At 38.4% G+C, this 22,914-nt stretch overlaps 3 protein-coding genes across 7 annotated transcripts; 1 reads left to right on the forward strand and 2 right to left on the reverse strand.

Moving 5' to 3' along the window:
- Window positions 1-26: 26 nt before the first annotated feature.
- On the reverse strand, window positions 27-2,508 carry LOC124297267 (uncharacterized). Of its 2 annotated transcripts, XM_046749315.1 has the most exons (5): window positions 2,162-2,508; window positions 1,854-2,081; window positions 1,691-1,752; window positions 827-1,301; window positions 27-677 (listed from the first exon to the last, which is right to left on the reverse strand). In XM_046749315.1, coding segments are annotated over exons 2-5 (1,056 nt in total). In that variant the 5' UTR covers window positions 1,856-2,081; window positions 2,162-2,508; the 3' UTR covers window positions 27-160. The 2 variants fall into 2 exon arrangements, with proteins under 2 accessions (XP_046605271.1, XP_046604494.1); XM_046748538.1 differs by having other exon boundaries at window positions 1,691-2,081.
- A 5,757-nt stretch (window positions 2,509-8,265) lies between these two features.
- On the forward strand, window positions 8,266-17,149 carry LOC124306757 (Golgi-specific brefeldin A-resistance guanine nucleotide exchange factor 1). The gene is made up of 15 exons (XM_046767729.1): window positions 8,266-8,523; window positions 9,378-9,576; window positions 9,718-9,945; window positions 10,027-10,133; window positions 10,408-10,915; window positions 11,421-11,824; window positions 11,950-12,127; window positions 12,226-12,341; window positions 12,505-12,693; window positions 12,779-13,114; window positions 13,426-13,634; window positions 13,730-13,975; window positions 14,064-14,562; window positions 14,655-16,790; window positions 16,953-17,149. Exons 1-15 carry the CDS (start codon window positions 8,407-8,409, stop codon window positions 17,052-17,054), a joined length of 5,574 nt encoding a protein of 1,857 aa, XP_046623685.1. The 5' UTR covers window positions 8,266-8,406; the 3' UTR covers window positions 17,055-17,149.
- LOC124306894 (zinc finger CCHC domain-containing protein 24-like) lies at window positions 17,017-22,912 on the reverse strand. 4 transcript variants are annotated; one of them, XR_006908708.1, is made up of 5 exons: window positions 22,457-22,912; window positions 21,460-21,705; window positions 19,743-19,979; window positions 18,303-18,445; window positions 18,044-18,170 (listed from the first exon to the last, which is right to left on the reverse strand). XR_006908708.1 is itself a non-coding variant. In XM_046768038.1 (4 exons), the coding sequence occupies exons 1-4, from the start codon at window positions 22,682-22,684 to the stop codon at window positions 18,057-18,059; spliced, it is 753 nt and encodes a 250-aa protein (XP_046623994.1). In that variant the 5' UTR covers window positions 22,685-22,910; the 3' UTR covers window positions 17,017-18,056. The 4 variants fall into 4 exon arrangements, 3 of the variants coding, with proteins under 3 accessions (XP_046623994.1, XP_046623979.1, XP_046624003.1); XM_046768038.1 differs by lacking the exon at window positions 18,303-18,445 and having other exon boundaries at window positions 17,017-18,170; window positions 19,815-19,979; window positions 22,457-22,910; XM_046768023.1 differs by lacking the exon at window positions 18,303-18,445 and having other exon boundaries at window positions 17,017-18,170; window positions 22,457-22,910.
- Between the last annotated feature and the right edge of the window lie 2 nt (window positions 22,913-22,914).

Genomic DNA, 22,914 nt, shown 5'->3' on the forward strand with positions numbered 1-22,914 from the left:
TTATATTCAAAATGAAAACTATATTGTCAGTTGTCAGTCGCAATTTATTTTAAACAGTTAATTATATCTAAAAACGTACAAGTAGATTACATGGAAAATTATAAAGAGACAACGATTAACCACTATCTTCCAAGATACGTAATACCATAAGTTAATCAATTCAGAAGTCCTCGATCATACGTTTTTTTTTTTCAATGGCTTTGCACAATTCTATATACCTCCGAGCAACTTGGTCATATTCAGTACCACCAAGATCTTCATATAGTTTTTTTATTGCTTCTTTTTTCTGTATTTCATCTTCCACATCGGAAATCTTACTATCTAAACTGGACCCCAATAATTGGTAAGCTTCTAGTGTCATTGGCGTCTCTTGAAACATTTTCAAACTACAGTTCAATTTAGTGATTTTTCCCTGTAGTTCGAGTACTTGCGCTTTAGCCAGTAAACTTGATGCATTTTTAAGTTGTACATCATTCATATCACTATATTTCAAATTTATCCATTCGCTGAAAATCTTTTTATATTCTAAGATGTCTTTCTCGTACACATCGCATTCTTGTTCAATTTTTTGCTTCCATTGTAACTGATCCATCTCAAAAACCTCGGATATTTTTTGATGCCTGTTCAATTCGTCTGTCTTCTTAAATTCTTCTAAGTTTCCACCCAACACCTTGAACCTGCACACAAAAAATATATCATGTTTGTAATTCCACGATTTTATCGTTTGAATACTAAGATATGAAAAATTATACTGTTTGGATTATAAAATATACCTAGCAGTTCCTATCTTTCTAATTAGGTGTTCAATTTTAAAATTTAGCTCTACCTTGACAGAAATGCCCGAGCCTTCTTGTGTAGGTTACAATTAACTGATTTTTTAATGCTTAGTTTTTCTTCATAGCTTAAATGAATTTTGGATAAGTTTGTGATTCCCAACAAAGTGATCTTTTCATTTATATCATTGGAATTGTTGGGTAATCGCAGGTACTTTTCAACTTCATGGGCTGCGATTAACTGTCTTAATTTTTTTGCTGTACTTTGTGGCAATGTTTCATCCCTATTGAACGATGCTTCTGTAACACTTTCATACATCAGTTTCCTAATAGCATAATCAGAAATTACATCTTTGCACTTTGCAAGTGCTTTGTTCATTTCCTCCAACTGATGAGTGCGTTTCTTAGTGTTTGTACATCCTATAGGAAATCGCATGGTTGGATTCTTCTGCCCTGAGCATTCCATTGACCAATCTGTTTGACAGCGGGTACTCATTGAATGAGACATCAGCGATATTCCTGATATATCTGTAAATCGTTATTCCACTAGCAATGAAAATAATCGGAAGCCGGTAAGGTTCTCTATACAAAATGTTCTGTATTTGTACGCACAAGCGCTGACTAAAGACGGTTACCCTAATGGGGTTTGCATATTTTATGGTATTGTATTTTAAATGGCTTTCCCAGGTGAGGAAGCTACTGGATTGCTAATACGGCGTGTCATAGTCCCAGAACCACTCACCCGCAGGGTGCTTGTCACAAACATTGCCCAAGGATAAGCGTCTTTAAAATTTTCGTCAACGGCATAAGTAATAAACTGTTTTCAGTACAACTTCAATAATAAAGAATCGCAGATTTTCTTTAGACCAATTTCAGTTTAGTCTAATATTATAACGACATTCATATCATAAACTCACTTGAACCTTGACTGAAACCGCTGTGATTGGACATGTTGCAGCTGTTCGCAGTTTGCGGTATCCTTAAGAAATTCAATGAAATACTTTTCAGTTCCTGTATTTTCGAAATTTCAGCGGACTTATAGGGTTTTGGCCATTGCACATGCGCAAAGTACATACATACATTTCACAGACAATTTATAGCGCGAATCTGCAAAGCTTGGCACAGAGCAGAGAGATACCTGGCAGAGTATGCAACAGTGCACCAGACCAGAAATCAACGATGCTACTAAAGAATGATGATCATGTGATCACTACTAGTCCGAATCCGAAGTCACTTGCAGCTTGTAGTGATCGCAATAATTAGGGAACGAGAATTATAACGTCATCGGAACCGTTGATAGAAGCGTTCCTAAAACGTCAAACGGTTAAACCCAATAAACAATAGTGTCTTAAAGTTGCCTTTAAGATGTCTGTTTTCAGATAACTTACCGACACGATTTAAAGTCGAGTTCAAGACAACTTAGCTAAAATATCTCGAAAACGTCCGCCAGGAGTAACCATGTATATACATACGTTAACTGAGGATATATAAAGACTGATCACGTATTATCAACCAAGTAACTGACCACACCGGTAAAAGAAGTTCCTATGAGGTTATGAACCTACAACTATCGCGTGCAAAACGTTGGTAACATACAGTCGTCATAATGAAATTGAAAAGTTGAGAAAAACTTGTTCAAGAAAGATCCGTAAGTGGTCGGAGAATGTATGTTACGGCAATGTTCTAAACATTTGATCGCGTTGCGTGTGGCGTACGTAGTGTTTTCACCTATAGTTTTCACCCGATCATTGAGACCATAGAGATGTATGAAACAGAGCGTAAGCAATGGTGTAAGCGTTCTGTGAACGGATTCAAATCGGTTCTCTAAACGCAGCTACCCCCACTCCATGTGACGAGCGACAGAGGGGGGGAGAATTATTATCTTCCGTTCTTCAGAGAACTGATTTAGATTTCTTCCGAGCGCCGTGCAGCATCAGTCGTCCCCGAGCAATCGGAGCGAAATCGCGTGCTTTCAGTATCGGTTCGAGATTCAGACCGCGCTGTTGAGGTGGTGTCACGTTGTTCGATCAGTGTATTTCCACCATACTCATCTGTGAATAATACACGAGGAGCAGCGTGTGACCCGAAGAAAAATCGAGTTACTGAAATGAAAACATCCTGTGAACGTGAAGGTGAATTTCGTGTCCCGAGTTTTCATTGCTTTGTGTAACTTCCGATTTCAGTGATGTCTACTTTTGCCTCTGTGCGTCGAGCGTCCATTTTACTATTTTTTTGGCTGATTTTTGGCAAATGCGCAGTTGCATTGTTAGCAAGTTTATTCAGTCGGTTCAAACAGGCAGCTACAGCACAAAAGTGTATCTAGAATTGAGTGTTATTGTAGTGGGGTTCTTGGAATTATAAGAGATTAGTGAAGTTGTGAATTATGTAAACAGTGCGTCGCTGTGTAAATAAAGCTGAGATGCTACAAGAACTACTGCATGTAAAAGTGTGGAGCAGCCCAGAGCCGAGGTAACAATATTTATTTTAATTATTGAATGATAATTCAAGATGGTACATATGAAGCCGAACTTTTGTTCTTGCATAAGATACAATGAATATGAAACTAGATAATAGTAATAATTATTTTGAAAACTGAGCAGCCCATTAGTTACATTAATTCAAGTGTTCTGTTTTGTTTTTTACAGATTTAAGCAGAGACTTCCGAGTAACTTATCCATTTCTCGGCAACGTTGGTGAGTTTGCACGTGTTAGATTATGGGTATTTCCCCGGAATTCCTCTGTCACGTGGCGTGGCGGTAACAATTGTTACACAAATCTTCGATTTCTTAGCTGCATGAATAGGCTCATTCGCGATCGCAACGTGCTTGACTTTCCGTCGAATAATTATTTTTTGCAATTTAATTTATCGTAGCTTACTCAAAGTTAGAAATTTTACACGTTGCTAAAAGTGGAATGAGCATCGCGACAGGTAACCATCGCTTACTCGGCACTCGCGAGATCGAAATGTGTTACCTAACTGATGTAATATTCTACGTTTAAATTTACCGATGATGTCGTTTAAGTGGTGGGTTCACCTGAGGTTTGAACGTATTTAATTATTCACATTAATGTTAAATCGATAAAACTCGAAAGTGGCATAACGCAACGTAATCAAATTACATCTTACATTATACATATATCATTTTCAATCATTTAACATTCAACAAGTACTGATCAACTGCAGGCTTAGCTCGCTTAGTAAAATGCTAATTGGCATACAGGGTGTTTTTAATCAATTTTAAAAAATGTTAATGTACCGATAGTCTGCCAACATTTACTAAAATAATACATACAATATTAGGGTTGGCGGGATACAACCGCTATACTGTATGCTGAATAGGCAGACTATGATACAAAAACATGTTGCTCCCAACAGGTAACCAACGAAAATGTAAGTCAGTGACCACGGCGCAAATGAAGAAGAATGATGTGTGTTGGAAAAAATGGAGAATCGTTTAGATCGAATATAGGTAACCGGGTAGGTAGGTGGACGTTTTGGGATCCGTCGCGGGGTTTATGCATGAGTGTGTGAATCTCTCTTTTCCGTTGGGTGGCTTCGTTGGGAAACAGGCAAGGGTAGGAAGATCGCGATGTACCGTGATGTTACTAACTTTTGTAATCCATAGCGTCAAACGATCACAGAAATTGATTGAATTTTCCATTTGTTGTCACTCTGCAATCATTTCTCAATCGTTATTCAGTTCAATTATTTAGTCATTACTGATCATTATTCCGTTCAATTGAACTCTGTGGTCGTCTGAATGGACAAAACGCATCTCTGGACTATCTATCGCGTTCCGTGGTACGCTAGATGGGGAGAGATGCTGAGCTCGAAGACTTCGCGTCGAAGAGGACCGCCGACCGTCACGTCACACAATAATGCATGCCTTCCCCCAACCTCACTCCCAATTTCGATTTGTAATCTGAGAAGAACAATCCGCATAGTAATGTATCTAATTCGAAAAGATGCGTATGTGGATTGGGTTTCTACAGAATTTTTCGGGGCAAGTCTCAGATGATAACAGTTTTTGACTGTTTAATCTGTCGCGCCTTATTGCGCGTAGATTAATCACGAGAATTCGACGCAGCCTTTTGCGCGTATATTAATAACGGAAATCGGAAACGTTCTTTTACGCGTCGATTCTGTAAACAGATGATGAAAAATTTGAACAGTTTAATCTGTCGCGCCTTATTTCGCGTAGATTAATCACGAGAATTGGACGCAGCCTTTTGCGCGTAAATTAATAACGGGAATCGGATACGTCGTCTTACGCTTTGATTTTGCAAACAGTATATACAAGAGTTACGCACTTTCGATGTGCTGATCTTTTAGCTCATCGGTCAATTTTTTTACGATTACTGAAGTTTTCAAGTTCCACGGCACCTTATGTGCGTGGACTTGATATCTTTTAGTTATGAGATACAGCGCGGTATTCGAAAACCGACGCTCAACGCGCATGTACAAAAATCTCGGTAGTGTATAGTGATAGTGGAGAATCTTGGCGTAAGTATTTATGAAATATATTTGAAATGTACAGAAGTACTAGTTTAACTGATCGTATTATTTTCTGTTTCAGGGCAAGAAAACCAATTATTTAACAAATGCACAAGAACTATAGAATGTTTAGTCGGAAAAGATATTCACTTTAATAACTCAAAGCAGAAAGAGATGTTGATTCAAAAAATTGAGAATGTTTTTTTTCGTCAATATAATGAATAATCGAAGCAACGAATATTAAGGTGAATATCATGTTGAACTCGACCCATTTTACTGTCAGTATATGGACTTTTGTGTTTGTGCTAATCATACCCTCGTCTGTTTCAGCTGATAGAACTTTTGCTTGTCTTAGATAATCATTCGTTTGTCGGATCTAGCTAATCAAACAGCTAATTAAACCTTTGTCTGATTTACCTGACCAAACCTTTTGTCTGTTTCAGCAAATCAACTTTCTGGATATTCCAGCTAATAAAACTTTTTGTATGCTTCAGTTAATCAAACCTTTTGTTTGTTTCAGCTAATCAAACCTTTTGTCTGTTTCAGTTAATCAAACTTCGTCTCTTTCAGATAATCAAACTTTTTGTCTGTTTCAGTTAATAAAACCTTTTGTGTGTTTCAGCTGATCAAACCTTCTGTCTTTCAGCTAATGAAACTTTTTGTCAGTTTCAGCTGATCAAACCCCTTGCCTGTTCCAGCTAATCAAATATTCTGTGTGTTTCAACTAATTAATTTTTCTTTTTTTCGTCAATTATGTTTTTCACTTATCTAAGCTAAGTATATTTTTGTCTGTATCGGCATATGTCACTAATTATATTTTCATCTGTTTCAGGTAACAGAGTTTTATTGACTATACTGAAAAATTAACGTTTCATTTTTTAGGCTTAGATCTGATTTAGGTCTGGTTCAGGGTCAGTCATCTTGTTTTTACTGATACATAGATTTAGTGGTGTAGTTCAGAATCATCATGATCACAAAGTATGGTGAAATTTATTCAGCTGTAGTTTTTGGTAATGGTTTTACAGCCTTTTATTGCAACCGTTTTAGTGTCAAGAGTCTTTTTTCCTCGAGTCGCTGATAAGTCATGTTCGGTTTGTATATCACTGTAGAATTATACAGCTCTGTCGTATTTTGGTGGTTGTGCATATTCTACTCCGATTTGTTTCCATTTCTTGAAAGATTTTTGCATCGTCTTCCAATAGGTAAATGCCAACGTCTTACAGCGATTAGTGCTTTCGATCTTGATTGTGGATTGTTTTGCGTATTCATCAGGTTCTCCATTTTAGTGATTATCTCATACCTCAGAAGAAGAAAACCCGTGCGCGAACATCCAATGTCAATCACCGTTCGCCTATAAGGTAAAAACAATCACCCTTCATAAATAATTAAAACAACCATCTTTCATCCATAACTAAAACAGTCATCTTTCATCGATAATAAATAGTCAGCGGGTTATATGAACTTAAAAACTTTCGAATATACTGCGATTATACGCGAGATCAAATTGTTTGGGAAAAATAGTTTATCATAATTAACATGTGAAAAAAGTCGTCTGCAATTTTTCGAAGAATGTAAGATCGATCATGCTACGATCTCCGTGGAGTAGGCCTACTGGGGATACCACGTAAAAAAAAAACGCACCGGCTGCTCTACCGCTTGCGGTGGTGTGGAAACGAGCCGAAGTGAACTTATTTTCACTGGCCAAATACTAACATATTGTAGTTTTTCAAATCAATTGTATTCTCTGGGTAACATTATTATTAGGGGTTACCGGAAAAGTGCTGAAATTCCGGATAAAATAATATCGACTTTGTCTGGAATACATATTCTCAAACTCGAAATTCCTAACAATCAACACGGACGCTGCCATAAATGTATAATAAAGTTTACAGATATGAGTAATTATAATCTGGGTCACTTGATTAAATTTCTGAACAATCTTATGTTTGGGGGTCAGCGGACAGAGTTACAATCGAACCAGGTAATATGACTAGAAGTTGAAAACAGGAACCTTGATCATGTTTAAATTTTTTTACATTACTTTTGTGGTGATGATTGCCTGAGGTTCATCGGGGTTTGTTACAGCATGTACTCAAACATTAGTAACAATCGAGTTTTACCTAATGTCGAACAAAAAATTAACAAGTAGTATTTTTATGTAGAAAGGTCTGAGTTTTCCGCTACTAATAAACTGCATTTTTGAAAAACCACGGAAATCTAACGTCAGTTACGAAATTATTTTTATATTTCAGCTGTATCTTCTTTCGGAATGAAGATATGAGCGATGACTGAAGATACATATTATTACCTTCAATTGAAAAAGGTACGAGTTAAATATTAAACATAGGGACACAAAATTATGTATAATTACATAAGGTACATATAGAAACAACTACATATTTCCATCCTTTGATTAATTTTTTCGACCGTGTCTCCCATCCTTTGATTAACTTCTTCGACTATGTTTCCCATCCGTTGCATCTAGAAAAGATTTCTAACTCTGTTAATAGTAAACTAAGTGCATGTTTATCATGCATCTATTTTTTAGATAACATTATTTTTGTCGATCCGATGGAGTTAGATTGACATTGCCGACTTTGGCCCAAATGAATTTGCGTAGTTGAAAAGTATGCGGCATCCATACGGAGTTATATGAAAATTTCAGTCTCTTGTTCGTCATTCCATAGGAATAATAATATTCGACTCTGTATTATCTGGGTACACGTGGCGACCGATGGTAACATCAATTCGTGTCACCTCTACCTACCGACTGCTTACCGCATCGAATTGCGCGTGTAGGGGAGGACGCAGAGGACGCTGCTTGACGATAAATTTATGTCTGCTATTTTCGAATACGAAAAGCTCCATAAAGCCAGCAGTCTATGTATCTTCACTCAACGCTTGTATGTATTTTCTCTTTTCGATGAGATTGTAGATGGCGTGTCGGTTAATGACGTCAAAATTGACATGTAATTTAACGTAATAATCGACCTTCTATACTCGACTATTTAACCCATGGTATCGTGTTGGAAGTCTTGACATTTGGCGATAACTTACCAGTTGTGTGCGGTGTATAGATCCGTGGTTGTGTGTACGAAATTCGTGAATAATGATGTAAATGCGAGTATAACGGCGAAGATGAGCATCGGGAAGATGGGCTGCCCCGGGGGTGGCCTTTACGTGGTCGAGGGCGAGGTCAGCCTCCTCATGACAGCGATGCGTCGAGGTGCACGATGGTCTTCGCATTCCCATCAGGTTAGACGGGTCACGTCAGCTGATCCACCTTTTGATATGCCTGTGTTATCTCGTGGTATAGCCAATTCCACCGTTCAACAATAAATAACTTCATTCAACGTTTAACAGCAGGCAGGCTTGGTAAATGATATTGCATAAACATTTACCAGTCGGCTTTAATGAATTTGCAAATAGTCTCAATTGTGTACTTTTTTTAATTCCTACCTATACTTTTGGAGTAAGCAGGAATTTTTTTTCTTAGTTTCTTCATATCTATGTTACAGACTTATTGAACTGATTGTGCCTGATTTGATCTTATTTATAATCAATGTACAGAACATGTGAAATATTCTCTCAACCTTTAAATGTCTCAACGATTTACTAATTATTAGCAGCTGGGTATGGGTTGCGAATAAATTCTTACAATTTGCAATATAATTTTCATTCAGCAACAATATATTCCATAAAAAACTGGCTAATCTTAAGTAACCTCGAAACCTTAGAATTGGCAAGAATTTTTATTCTTTTTACAGAAACTTCATAATGAATTTTTTTCAAATATTTACAAGCTTCAAATTATTTACTAAGTCTCGAAACAATAAAGTAGCATTTGGTTTACTATAACATTAAGAAAGGTCTGAATTTTTATGTTGTTCAGTGCAATTAAAAAAATACCTTCATGATCTTGTATTACTACGAAATACTGATGTACTTACATTAGAATTGAATAACAGACATCTAAAAGTAGATACAAATATTGCAATTGCTTGATCATATTTGAAGATAATCTCAAATATGACTAGTTACTGTGATTGTAAAAAAAATTTTATTACTTCTTTTATTTCAAAACTTAACAAATTTGATCACAACCGTAGGATGAGGACCAGGATACGCTGATGAAAGGCCTAGCAAGTTTGAAGGAAGCGTTGAATGATGCTGATAATTTAGCCCAGCTTGAACCCAGTGTATTTCTGGCCCCATTTCTTGAAGTCATCAGGTCTGAAGAGACAACAGGCCCAGTTACTAGTCTAGCACTATCAGCAGTTAACAAGATTATATCCTATGGCCTCATTGGTAAGCATGAGCTGTATATATGCATTGTCTATCTCTTTATGGGATATGCGGGTATTGTAATCTGTCATAATCTGAAAAGGTAAATAAGTTATCTCAATTTAACAGATCTAGTAATGTACGATTTACTTATTTGAATGTTAGATCCTGATCACAACGCAGTAGCTCCTTGCGTTGAATCTGTAGCTGATGCTGTAACTCATGCAAGATTTGTGGGAACGGATGCTTCGGGAGATGGAGTGGTCCTTATGCGTATTCTGCAAGTCCTGCGAGGTCTCGTGCTCTCAGCTGCCGGCAACTTTCTTTCAAATGAAAGTGTTTGTGAAATTATGCTTAGCTGCTTTAGAATATGCTTCGAAACAAGGCTCAGTGGTAATTTTCTTAACTATTCGTAAATCAGGAACTCATTGCATTACCTGTAATCTAACCAAAGACTGTATTGTGGTATTTTAGAGTTGCTTAGGAGAACTGCAGAACACTGTTTGAGAGATATGGTGCAGCATCTCTTCACCAGACTACCGCAATTTGCAGATGATACTAGGGTTCTTTTGAACATGAAAGTTAGTACTCCAATACTGGGTGGTACCATTAGAAATGTTGTACATTTAAATACAGGATCTAAGCATAGAAGCAAGCTACCTTGGCGCCTACAGATAGGCAGCCGAAGTTGCAATTTGCCATCTCACAAACGAAATTGTAATGTCAGGTTGCGTATCTGTAGGTGTCAAGGTGCTTCGTTTCCACGTTTAAGTCCGTTATGGTTCTTAGTTGAAGCTATAGACACAAATTTTCTATTCAACTTGACTAATCAATGTATATTTTATATGCATTTAGAAAATGAGAACCAATGGCATGGAGAATACCCGTACTAAAAATAGAAAGAACAAAATTCACGTCAAACAGAAATCTAAATTATCTCCTGATGATGATGAAAATGAAACACAACTTCTCAGCCCTGTTGAAAGAGTTAGAGCCAGCCATTTATCAACTACACCAATTACACCGTCTAGTAATATTGTCGATATGCAAGGATCGCTGGATCGTGGAACCCCTGACAGGGCTGATGACGAAAAAAGTGAAAACAAAATTAATGTAACTGAAATTGAAGCAAAGACAGAAGATTCTGACAAAAATCAAATTAATACGGAAACTAGCACTGATCAGGATAATTCAAAAGATTCCGTCAAAAATGACGAGTCTGCCAAAATCGAAAATAAAGAAGGCCTGGAACCAGTGTTATCAAATGATGCAGAAAAAGAAAGCGAGGATAAAGTTGATGATGCTAAAATTGTACCTGATCAAGATAAATCTTCCGTCGAACAAAATCCAAGTGTTCCTCAGGGTATGTAAAATCAAGTAATGATAATAATTGTTTATCATCCGGTTTGGCTACATGCTTTTCTCAATAGCAAAATCAAATGAATTTTGCTAATAGAATGAATAATAAATTTTCTCGGGAACTTGGACAGAATTGATCAGATTCAATTTATCAAAATTTGCAACGTTTCGTTGGTTTTATTTATTTTCCAACTTCATCAGGCAAGTTTTGAGGTTAAATCGTCGTTAAAATCCTCTGGTCCATAACATCAAGTCAAAATTATGTTTAAATAAGACTAGACAGATATATACATTTTTGTTTTTTTAATAAAATTATAAACTCATTGTGCCAATAAATCAATTTAAATAAAATAAAATGGACAAATATAATGATGGACAAATACACATGTCAAACGTAGTGACTCTTCAATTCAACTCTTCTCTTTGCTAATAGACATGTAATTTTATGTGGAGTAAAAGCAAACAAAATTCAGAATTCTTAGAGTAATAATATCTATTCTAAATTTTAGGGGCTAAGCCACTTGGAGTAAACGAAAAATCTGTAAATTTGGTGCAATCTCCAACTGGCAGTGTGGAGGACTTGTCTATAGATGATAATAGTAATATGAATAAGGAGGTGGGATTGCAAAAAATGAAGGAGGATGCAGAACTACCGGAAGAATACATTAACACTCAGGGAGTGAGATTTACACCTCTCCAACAGTTGGCACCATACGGAGCGTTATGTATTCGGGAACTCTTTAGATTTCTAGTTTCTCTTTGCAGTCCACTTGACAAACAAAACACTGAAGTAATGATGCACTTAGGGCTCAGTTTGCTGCAGGTAACACTGGAAGTGTCCGCAGATACTCTTGCCAATTTCCCATCACTACTTTCTCTAGTCAAAGATGACTTATGCAGAAATTTGATCTTGGTAATTAAATAATTATTACATTACGTCTTAATTTGATTTGTTCCTTCAAAATTGACGTTGTTTTTTTGTACTCATTATTTGTGCAGTGCCAATTTATGGCTGAACTCTTTTCTCTCCCAATCTAGCTTTTGGGATCTGATAGGCTATCAATCCTTGCAGCAGATCTTCAAGTTTCATTTTTGTTATTTGAATCATTAAGAGAATATCTCAAATTTCAAATGGAGTTTTACCTCACAAAGTTGATGGAACTTGTCAATTCAGATTCAAATAGAATAACGTATGAACAGCGAGAGTTAGCATTGGGTAAGTATTGACTGCTGAATATTTTCATGATTCAAACATACGAAAACAAAACTTTAGCACAAAATTTTTACAATGAATAAAATTATCCATTATTGCAGAAGCCATAGTGAGACTATGGCGGATACCTGGTTTGCCGGCAGAATTATATCTTAATTATGATTGTGGACTATATTCCAAAAATCTTTACGAAGATCTTACAAAGTTACTGTCAAAGGTAAATCAAAATCCAAGTATTTTGGTGACAATTTCTTTATCACTTCCCATAATTTATCATTCATGAATACCATTATGTTCACAACCGTAGCCTGCATGCTATGTATACGTAATAATAAATCTGCCTGAACTAACTTATAAGTAAATTTAATATAATGTTTCAGAATGCTTCAACAGTGTCAGGTAGTATGCACAGTATACTACTGATATCGTTAGATGCGTTGATAATGTTGATTGACGGAATTGAGTCCAGGTGTAAGGGAGTCGAGGAACAACGAAGAATTTCTCGCCATCTGCCGTCACTAAATTTACCTACTAGAGATGAGTTACTTGCAACCAAAGCTAACAAGAGAGTAAGTTCAAATACTGTGAATTACCGTTTATCAGGTCTTATGTACAACTATCAGTTAACATAAATTGTTTATCGCTCTTTTACAGTGGCTAGTCCTTGGAACTGAACAGTTTAATGCCAAACCTAAATCTGGAATCAATGTTCTTAATGAAAAAGGTTTACTTGGGGGTACAACAGGTCATCCAGATCCACAGAAAATTGCTAAACTATTGAGAGAAAATCCGGGTCTAGACAAGAAAGAAATAGGAGATTACATTAGTAGGAGAGATAACAGAGAAGTGCTACAATGCTTTGTAGAGAGCTTTGATTTTCAACAGACGCGCATTGATCAGGCTCTCCGATTCTATTTGGAATCTTTCCGACTCCCTGGAGAAGCACCACTTATCTCACTGCTGCTTGAAAAGTTTGCTGAACACTGGCATGTGAGTGAAATACGATCTACTCGTTCGTTATTTAATTGCAATTCCAAAATGCAATTATAAAGAAATTTTCAACTGCTTGTGTGTGCATATAGTAGTAAAATAACCGTTGTTTAAAATGTGTAGGTACTTAGTATATCTATCAGAAGTGTTATGGGCAACAACATGGCATATTAATAGTTTAATGTGTTATTATCTTAACATATACCAATGAAATTAGCTTATTAGAAATTACTGAACAAAGGAAGCTGTAGTCTGATGCAGAACAGTGACAATTACTGAAGTTTGACAAGTTTTGCATTGCCATTTTTCAGACTAGCAACGGAAAACCATTTGCTTCTGCTGATGCTGCTTTTACGTTGGCCTATGCCATAATCATGTTGAATGTAGACCAACACAATCATAATGCCAAACGACAGGGTAACCCCATGACTGCAGAAGAATTCAAGAAAAATTTGAAAAAGGTTAACGGTGATGCTGATTTTGATCAAGATATGTTAGATGAAATATATACAGCTATTAAGTGAGTGTAATAAAAATTACCTTTAATAATCTGTGAGAGTCTTGTCGTTTAACTAGTTGAAAAGATTGTGATCATTTGAACCATTATATTTTTAGGAGTGAAGAAATAGTCATGCCAGCTGAACAAACTGGATTAGTGAAAGATAACTACTTGTGGAAAGTGTTACTCCGTAGAGGTACTGGGCCCGAGAGTAACTACTTAAAAGTTGGCAAAGGAGGAGAACTTGTTGACAGGGATCTGGCCGTACATGCTTGGGCACCTGTTGTAACTGCTCTATGCAGAGCTTATAAAGAATCGTCGGACAGACCTTTACAGCGCAAAGTTGCTCAAGCATTCCTAAGGTGAGGTCACAGTCTTTCTGCACTTCTCATCGTCGTCAAAACCTTTCTACAATAATTACCATTTCTTGTAATATTCTTATCCACACAGGTGTGCCTCGATCAGTGCCCACTATGGAATGAGTAGTGATTTAGATACATTGGTCGTCAGTCTATGTGAATTCACAGGGTTGGCTACAGGGGGTGAGCCTGAACAGCTGATTCTCCAGTTAGGAGGCAGTGGTCGTAGTCAATTAGCTGCGCGTACTCTTTTTGAGGTAACGCATCGGCATGGAGATGCGTTGAGAGCATCTTGGAGAAATGTCGTAGATTGCTTGCAAGCTGTATATAAAGCCAAGCTGTTGCCGAGAATTCTCACGGAAGGTGAAGACTTCCTTGATCTATCGGGGAAAGTATCCCTCATTCGGAAGAACGTCACCCCCAGAGCACCTCCTGCTGAACAAAGCATTTTTTCCAGCCTGTACTCATACATTGCATTAGATGCATCGCGAGGTCCACACCCTGCAGAGGCCACTGCTCGCAAAAGAGCAAAGCAGTGTATAACTGATTGTCGGCTTGAATTGATTATTGCTGAAAGTAAATTTCTACAGGTGAAAAAATTATTGTTTACCTTCAATGTATTTAGATCACTAGGTGGATCAGTCTAATGTGATGTTAACAAACGGAAATGATGTGCTTTCAGGTGGAATCACTTCGATCTTTTGTGGGAGCGCTAGTTGCAGCAAATCCTCACGATGAAGATCTTGCAGTTTTTCTTCTCGAAATTCTTCTTAAAATTACGATTCAGAATCGTGATAGAGTAATGCGCATTTGGCCGATTGTTCAAGCACACATCGAAGGGTTATTAACCACTGCTGCCCGAGAGAACCATGCGTATCTGCTTGAAAGGGTCGCTGTTGGAATGTTAAGATTAGCAATTAGATTGCTGCGGGGCGAGGAATTGGCTGGTGCCGTTTTACCACCTTTGACACCGCTAACCCACTTACCTTCAGCAACAACCGCTACTTTGGCCAGGCAACTTGCATATGGATTATTCGAACTTTTAAAAACTGGTGCTGCCAACATCCATACCACGGAAGATTGGAAAGTTGTTTTCAGTTTATTAGAATGTGTGGGTGCTGGAGCATTAGCTCCAAAACATACTAATACAGTCTTAGACGATGCACCTAGCAGAACATCCGTTTTGGATCCAAGACCTGTTAGCCCTATACCAGAATGGGTGCTGGTTTCTCCTACTGGCACCGAAGCTCCCTTGCCGGTCACTGCCGATACTATAGTCCTGGATAGAGATCTGCATGATCATGATCCGGCAGCTCTTGTCAAATGTTGTGAAAGTCTTGCATTCTTAGTAAGGGATGTTGCTCACGTTACTCCATTCAACTTTGAACTGTGTGTGCGCTGCGTTAGAACGTTTGCGGAGGCTGTTTTAGTCAGCGCAGGCAAACGACATAAGGCTCAAAGTGTTGAGGAAGAACCACCTGGATATCAACAAACCCCCATTCAATTATTGGATTTGATGCATACTTTGCACACAAGAACTGCTCAAGTATTCCGATGGTGGGCTGAAGAAGGCGGGGCTGCAGAAGGAGTTTCTTTGTGGCCACAGGGATGGCGACCGTTATTGCAAGGTATAGCGAGGCTATGTTGCGATGCCCGTAGATCTGTTCGCACATCGGCTGTAACTTACCTGCAGAGAGCTTTACTCGCTCATGATTTGGCACAGCTGGCTGCAGCAGAATGGTCTCAATGTCTCGAGCATGTTCTATTTCCTTTGCTGGCCCAACTTCTGAGCCCGATAGCACCAAATGACCCAATTGGAGTAGAAGAAACTCGAGTACGAGCAGCAACGCTGCTCTCAAAAGTATTTTTACATCACTTAACTCCTTTGCTGACACTACCTGGATTCCTGCCAATATGGCTTACGGTTTTAGATTTATTGAAAGCTTACATGTATGCTGATAATAGTGAGCTACTTTTCGAAGCCATTCCGGAATCCTTGAAGAATATGTTGCTGGTTATGGCATCTGCTGGCGTTTTGGCCCCAAGCTCAAACCTTTGGACACCTACATGGCGAGCGATAGATACTTTTCTACCTAATTTAAAGGCGGAACTTTTTCCAGAGCCAGCACCTCCGTCACCTGATCATTCTAAACCACAAGTTGTAACTTTACTCGGGCAGCAACAACCTTCCTTTCCAAGTCCAATCGCCCCACAACCTGATACATCTTCCCTGAAGCATTCTTCACACCAACCTGAACCCACAGAAGAAGCTGCAGGTATCTGTCCAACACTTTTAGAGTCAGATAAATTCGTGATTGGTGGTACAAGTCCGACATCAGGAACGTCGGCATCTTGTGTAGCTGAAAGTAAGGAAACTCAACAAGTGATCACTCTTGTAAATCAACCGGCTCCAAGTGTAGCTAGTCCAGTGGCTGTTCAGCCAATGGCTCAGCAGACTTTTGACATCACTCAAATGCCGACTCAACAGAAAAATTTCGAACATCAGCAACAGCACGAGCTTTATTATCAACATTTGTCTCAGCAGCAAGAATACCAACAGTCAAAATCACAGGTGGAATATCTATATTCGTCTTTGCATCAAACTGGACTTGATATTGAGAAGGCTGCACAACAGAATAACGAGCAACAGCCTGCAACAGAACAGACTGAAACACAACTTCCTGTACTTCAACCTCTGCAACCACAACAACAATATTTACATTTACACCAACAAAAACAGCAGGTGCAACAGCAACAGCTTCAATATCCTGGGACAGCCAGTCCAGTTCATCAAATGCATCAGGGTTCTCCACCAGTTGTAAGAAATATTTCACTGTTCTTGCTATCCTCAAGTTTATGAAATTTCTGGTACTTAACGCGTTATCAAGATTTCAAAATTTAATCCCGTCCGGTACTCCGAGTGGTGAACGACTGTAAATAATAATTTTGAACTTATCTAAAAATATTTATTTGATTCCAGATGTCGACCGACGCATCCTCATCAGCCACTGTCTTTAATTCTGCAGCATATTTTTCAGAGGATCCCGCGGCGGATCGTCTTTTCACCGTCACCACGCCGTGACAACTGTACATTTTTTACGTGTATTGTATCATATAATTGTTAATTTTAAGTTTTATCGCATCTTCTATAAAATAAATTTGTAGGTATTGAAAGAAGATGAAAAAAGATTAGACATTTCAGTATCTTTGGCTTGTATATTTGGCACAGCGATATAATAATAACAACATTAATTACACAATAATAATTCTTTGTATATAAAGTTCTCTTTGTCATGGCACTTGGTGAGTAAATAATTATACAGAATATGATTATATAACATATACAACTCAAAATATATATAAATATATATATGTATAAAATATTGATTAATACAAATTTATACAGATTACGTGGCCCGCGGACCGGACCCAGTTTATACAGAACATAGAGATCCGCGGGTTAGACTTTACTTTACCAATCTCACCCCTGACATAAATTTAATAATTTGGTATGAATTTCTATATGGAATTTTTATTTGTTAATGTTGCAAATGACTTGAAATTTTCCAAGTAGGTAAATACTCGATTGGTTCCTTCTTATTTAATACAAACCAGTCAGTATACGTAAATAGCTTACCGAAGCATCTTGCCTCCTCTTCGGAGTTCCTATGGTTCTCTAATCTTAGCTGGGCTATAAATAGTGCCAGAAATAACAAATATAAGATCAACTGCCCCTTCCCACTATGTTTAATTTAAGCGTAGATTTATAAGTTATAACTAAAAGGGATAGGTAATATGCTGGCACAATAACGTGACTACTTATTTGATGATCATTGAACAAGCAACAGGAAATGTTACAGTGGCTATGAAAAAAAAAAGGAATTATAATTTTACACCAGAACTCGTCGGTGTTTAGAATTTATGCCAAAGAGCGCTCGGAATAATATTCTTGTATTAAATTTCATCCTGCTTATGAAACCTTCTCGGTTTCAGTTACGTATCCCTTGTAAGTATAGAAATCCATAGCATTATAAGTACACGAACGTTAAGGTACGAATGTGTAAACAAATAGTGCAGTAAGTAATTATTGCACACGTCGGCAATAATATCCTAGTGTCTTGCATTTTTCACAAAGATGTTGCGGGTGCACCTTGCTTTGATCGGAGACGTCGAGACCATCAGGTTTTTCCAGCGGGCGCTGGAAATAAAATATCTTTTTTTATCAGCTCCGCTCATGCTCGGTCTTGGCTTATGCTTGGCTTTTTTTTCGAAAATTTGGCAATATCAACTGCATATGTTGAACGGCCATGGATTGATAATATTTTCTAACTATGGTTTCAACAGATGTCTTCGTAAAGGTAGAGTCCACAAATGGTGTAGAATTGTCTTCAGCCAAATACAGAATGGTAATTACACTCGAAAATACTTGGGTTCTACTAGGATGTAGCGGTGATCATGACGATTGAAGGTACGCTAAAATAGGGATTGAAAAATGATTCTCCAAATTTAATTTGGCATTAGCAGTTATTTCAACATTCACGAGTACAATATCTCAATATATTGTATAATTTGTGTGAAATCATAACAGGGGGGCGACAGACCGGAAAAACCAAGAATAGTGCGGCAATTATGATGGTCCCCAGGAAAAAATTCACTTTTTTTATAAATGGTTTTCAAACTTCAAATATGCTTCCTTAATTTGGGTAAGCTCGATTTTGCAAATTGTATTGTTCTGTTACCCCCCAAAGAAATACTATGTGTTGTTTAATCCAAATTTATGTATTTTAAGGTGCATAATTTCTGGAGCTTTTGGTCGTAAAAGCAGCTCAACATTCCTCAAGCTTCATGGAAAAAGGCCATAGTATTCTGAATTCTATTTTAGCAGAATTGTCGCCGCCCTGTTCAATCAAGTGATAATCCCTGTTTGCTTCGTGTAGCTAAACAACGACCGATACAGTTACCACCATAGGAGCATGCCTACCTACGTAAATATGCGCATCTGTGTATTCAAGTAAATCTCAGAATTGAGCTCGATATATAATTAGCTTAGCATTTGCCAGTTTACTTAGTACGAAACTCGTGCTAGAAATCTTTACTGTATATAGAACAATAGTTCAATTATTTATTTTTCTGCTTCGCGCTGTTATACGGAGACCTACGCGTCGAGCTCTAAATAAAGAAAACCGCGACTACAGCCTGCTTCTCGGAAGCATATATCAACTTATATTTAAATTACTCGGAGAGTTGATAAGTCCTGAGAGATCTTCTACTATAACTAACAAATTGATATTTTTTTTTTTAATTATTGTTATTATTATTTCAGCCCCCGCATGATCTGTTTTGAAAAATTTTCTACAGCAGAGTGGCCTAAGAAGATGTCGGTTAAATTCAGTATTTACACAGCGGGAGTCTTCGAGGGTTTTGTGAAAGTACTGAAACGTTTCTGGTAAGTTTACGAATTTGTTCTACAATATTAAACTCTAAAACGAGCCGATTTGTCAAATTTTTTGAATATTCATCTAAATACCAGTGAATATTTCTAAATTAAATGTCAGTCAATGATTCTAACTCGGATGATACTCGTCGGTTTGTAATAGTCAACGCTTCGATTCGGAACAAAGAGTGTGATGAATTATCGTAATTTAATCTCAGCTGTGGACACCTGATAATGAATTGATCAACTATTCGAGATCCAGCTAATGACTTATCATTTATCTATTAATTGATCTAATATTAATTATAAGTTAAATGGGGATGTTTCGAAACTTACATATAGGGAGGGCGAGGGTGAGAGCAGCACGTGAGACGGGGATGTAGCTGCAGATGCCACCCCGAGACTCACCTGCTTGTGTGGATAGACGTTAATGTGACATTTGATGCATTCCTGCCCCATATTGGCCCAACTGTTTCCTGACATCCACTTGCGTTTGCATTTAGGGCATTTGTACTCTCCGAAGCATCTCTTTTTGCCCTGATAAGGCGTCAAGCCCTCGCCCTTGGGCCGTGCCTGTAATAAAAAAAAGTTACGTCAACAACCCGATCTCTTGGTCAGAAAAAAAAAATTTCAACACGTCTAATGTGTTCATTAACTAGAGCAAGGATGCATCATCAAGTAGTAGCATTTGCGATAGCTGCAGATCATATGATGCCGGGACTTTATCTCACAGGCAGAAAAACAAACGACAAAAAAAACCTTGTATGTTTAAGAATATATATTTGCTCCGGAAAGGAACACAAATTTCATGGACAATCAGGAGGCTTTCCGTATGATCAAATGTTTTCACGTAACTTTTAGAAAGAAAATTGACAGTTGCGTAGATGTATATGAAAATAAGGTCTGGACGAATACTTGGATTGAAATTTCCAAAAGCTCGTTAACAATTCTGGGTACCAAGTTGCCACCCGGCACTTTTTTACCATTCGTTTGTTCTGATTTACGATTGTATCTATAATTAGTGGTGTTTAAAAATTACTCGTACTCCATCGGACTTAGGAGTGTTTGTACGAAGCTCTATAACATGCCTCTATTAATCCATGCAGTGAAACCTTAAAAGATTAACCCTTGAGCTCAACACTGACCTCAGGCGTCAGCTACTTCAATCCCGCGAGCGTAATACGAGCTTATCTTATATACCTATACAAGGATGTAAGGATACGCTCACACCGAATCTGGACAAGGTGCAGGCTACGTTAGCTACGTTGCAAGAGAGAACGGTATAATTCTTTTGTGTACGATTTATCTTGGTGGCTCAATTGGAACTACTAACGAATATCCGAATGGTTTTCGTTTTTTCTCACTTCCGTTGTACTATCGGTCTTTTCAAGAAATTTTCTAACATGTATCTGGAATACGTATGTTTGTTGAACTCAACTTATTATACATACGTATATTGATATATGCAGTAGTGGCAGACTGTAATTTAAAATAATTACGTATCGTACGTGGTTACATAGAATGAAAGCGGTGGGTGCGTGTTACACGGGCACGTGTTTGTGACTACGCAGAGGAAACTCGATTGAAACGCGTGTCGGGGTGTAGTGGGTGAACCAATTGTAGGGTCAACGCTTTACTTGAGACTTTAAGGCTGGCTAGATGTGCGCGGAGCCCCCATCACAGTTAGTCGCGAGATGTTCTCCTCAATTAAGCCGTAATTTGAACGACCAACAATATTACTCCGGAGTACGCGAGTGACGTAATATCGTTTAAACACTGGCATATTCTCAAACGGCATACCATATATCGCGTGATTACTTTACCCACTACTGACCGCTTACTCGTTTACATTTCTACCCGCAATGTAACAAATATATGCATGCTTGAAATCTGGAATGACAGTGAATCATAAATTGTCTGTAATTGCCATTAACTGCACAGCTGTCTTATCTATTTTAAAGAGATGCTCTCTCGGTAATGCATCTGCGGAGGGAGGTCGTGTGGAGGGAAATAAAAAATGAGAAAATTATAATTTGCACAAAAATTGACTTACCTGAGGGCAGTCTTTGATGTAGTGGCCTTTCTTGAAACACAAGTGACACAGATAGGTGGACGGTGGCCTCTTGGTAGGTTTTCGCTCTAAAAGGCCAAGTTCCGTAAAATGTTCAGCTAAATCGCCGATGCTGTCAGCTAAGCTTCCGGGTCCTATCGGCGCTCCAGGACTGACAGCATTTTGGTGTAAATAGGTCTGAGACGCCGCAGTCGGGAAGTTTCCCCATACTGCTGGGAGAAGTTTGTTCTGAAAGCGAAACAATTTTGCAATCATTCTGCGACGTGAATATGCACATAAACAAGCGTCGAAACGCTACATTTCACGTATTTAATTGTTCGGAGTTGATCCGCGCGCATTTCGTATTATTATCAAATGTGTGGTCTCAATAATTTATAGATCGAAAGACTTGACCATTATTATGGTGTTTTGCATTGCAAAGGATCTAGCTTTGCGGTTTGTGGAGCGGGAAGATAAATTTAAAATCACAAGTTGAATCATCGTGACCGCTAATGACCAGAAAGTGGAACTTGCTCTATCAAATTGCTAAAAATGGCGTCTAAAACGCGCGTGTCAGCTAGAAGACGGAGATGTAATTATATCTACGTCGTAGAAAGTAATTACAAAGCATAATAATGTCTGCTTGCATTCCTCATGACGTAACGAAAACTCGCTGCATCTAAGGGCTTAGTACTGTAGCACAGAAGGAAACATTATGCGAGAACCGCGGCGGGAATGTTTGCAATTTTGTGATTATATCCGAGCCAAGAATACGAGAGTTTGCCCAATTTATTTCTACCACCTTTATTCGACTCTATATCTGTAACCAAACCGTACCGCAAGGCTATCATACATCTTTCAGCTTCAGCTGCTCTGTCCATAGGCGAGCTTTCGTTTTCGCAATTCGACCACCGCGACTCTCTATTTGTGGTACAACTCTAACAGATGATATGGAGGTGGATGTGGACATATTTGAAATATGTTGAAATGGGCTGCTTACGCTCCGCACTGCAGTCTGCTCCGGGGGCTGGGGAGAATTCTGATCGGCAATCGCCAAGTAGACCCAGTTCAAAAGATGCGGTGGATAGTGTGGCTGCTGGGAAGTAACCTGGGACTGGGTACCAATGTTTCCTAGGCCGAGACCAACCCCAACGCTAACGGCATTTGGCTCCTGAAGCTGCGGATGCTGCAAGTGCTGAAGGGGCGGTCGGGGATGGCAGGCCGCCATCGTTCTTTGGCCCTTCAAGGCCGAGGCGATCGGTGCCGGTGATGAAACGAAGTTGTAATTTTGTCCCGGCTGAGGGGCATTTCCTTAGGCTAAGATCGAGCACCACGAGACCGCGTCGAATCGGCTCTTTGTTCGCGACACACGAAATAAGCACAACACCACTTCCTAGAGAACTCGCACCCGACAGGGGCCGGGAACGGAATGATCGCGCTGCTCTCAGAACACGCAGC

This window comes from Neodiprion virginianus, chromosome 1 (genome assembly GCF_021901495.1).
Source record: "Neodiprion virginianus isolate iyNeoVirg1 chromosome 1, iyNeoVirg1.1, whole genome shotgun sequence".
NCBI classification, from domain to species: Eukaryota; Metazoa; Arthropoda; class Insecta; order Hymenoptera; family Diprionidae; genus Neodiprion; species Neodiprion virginianus.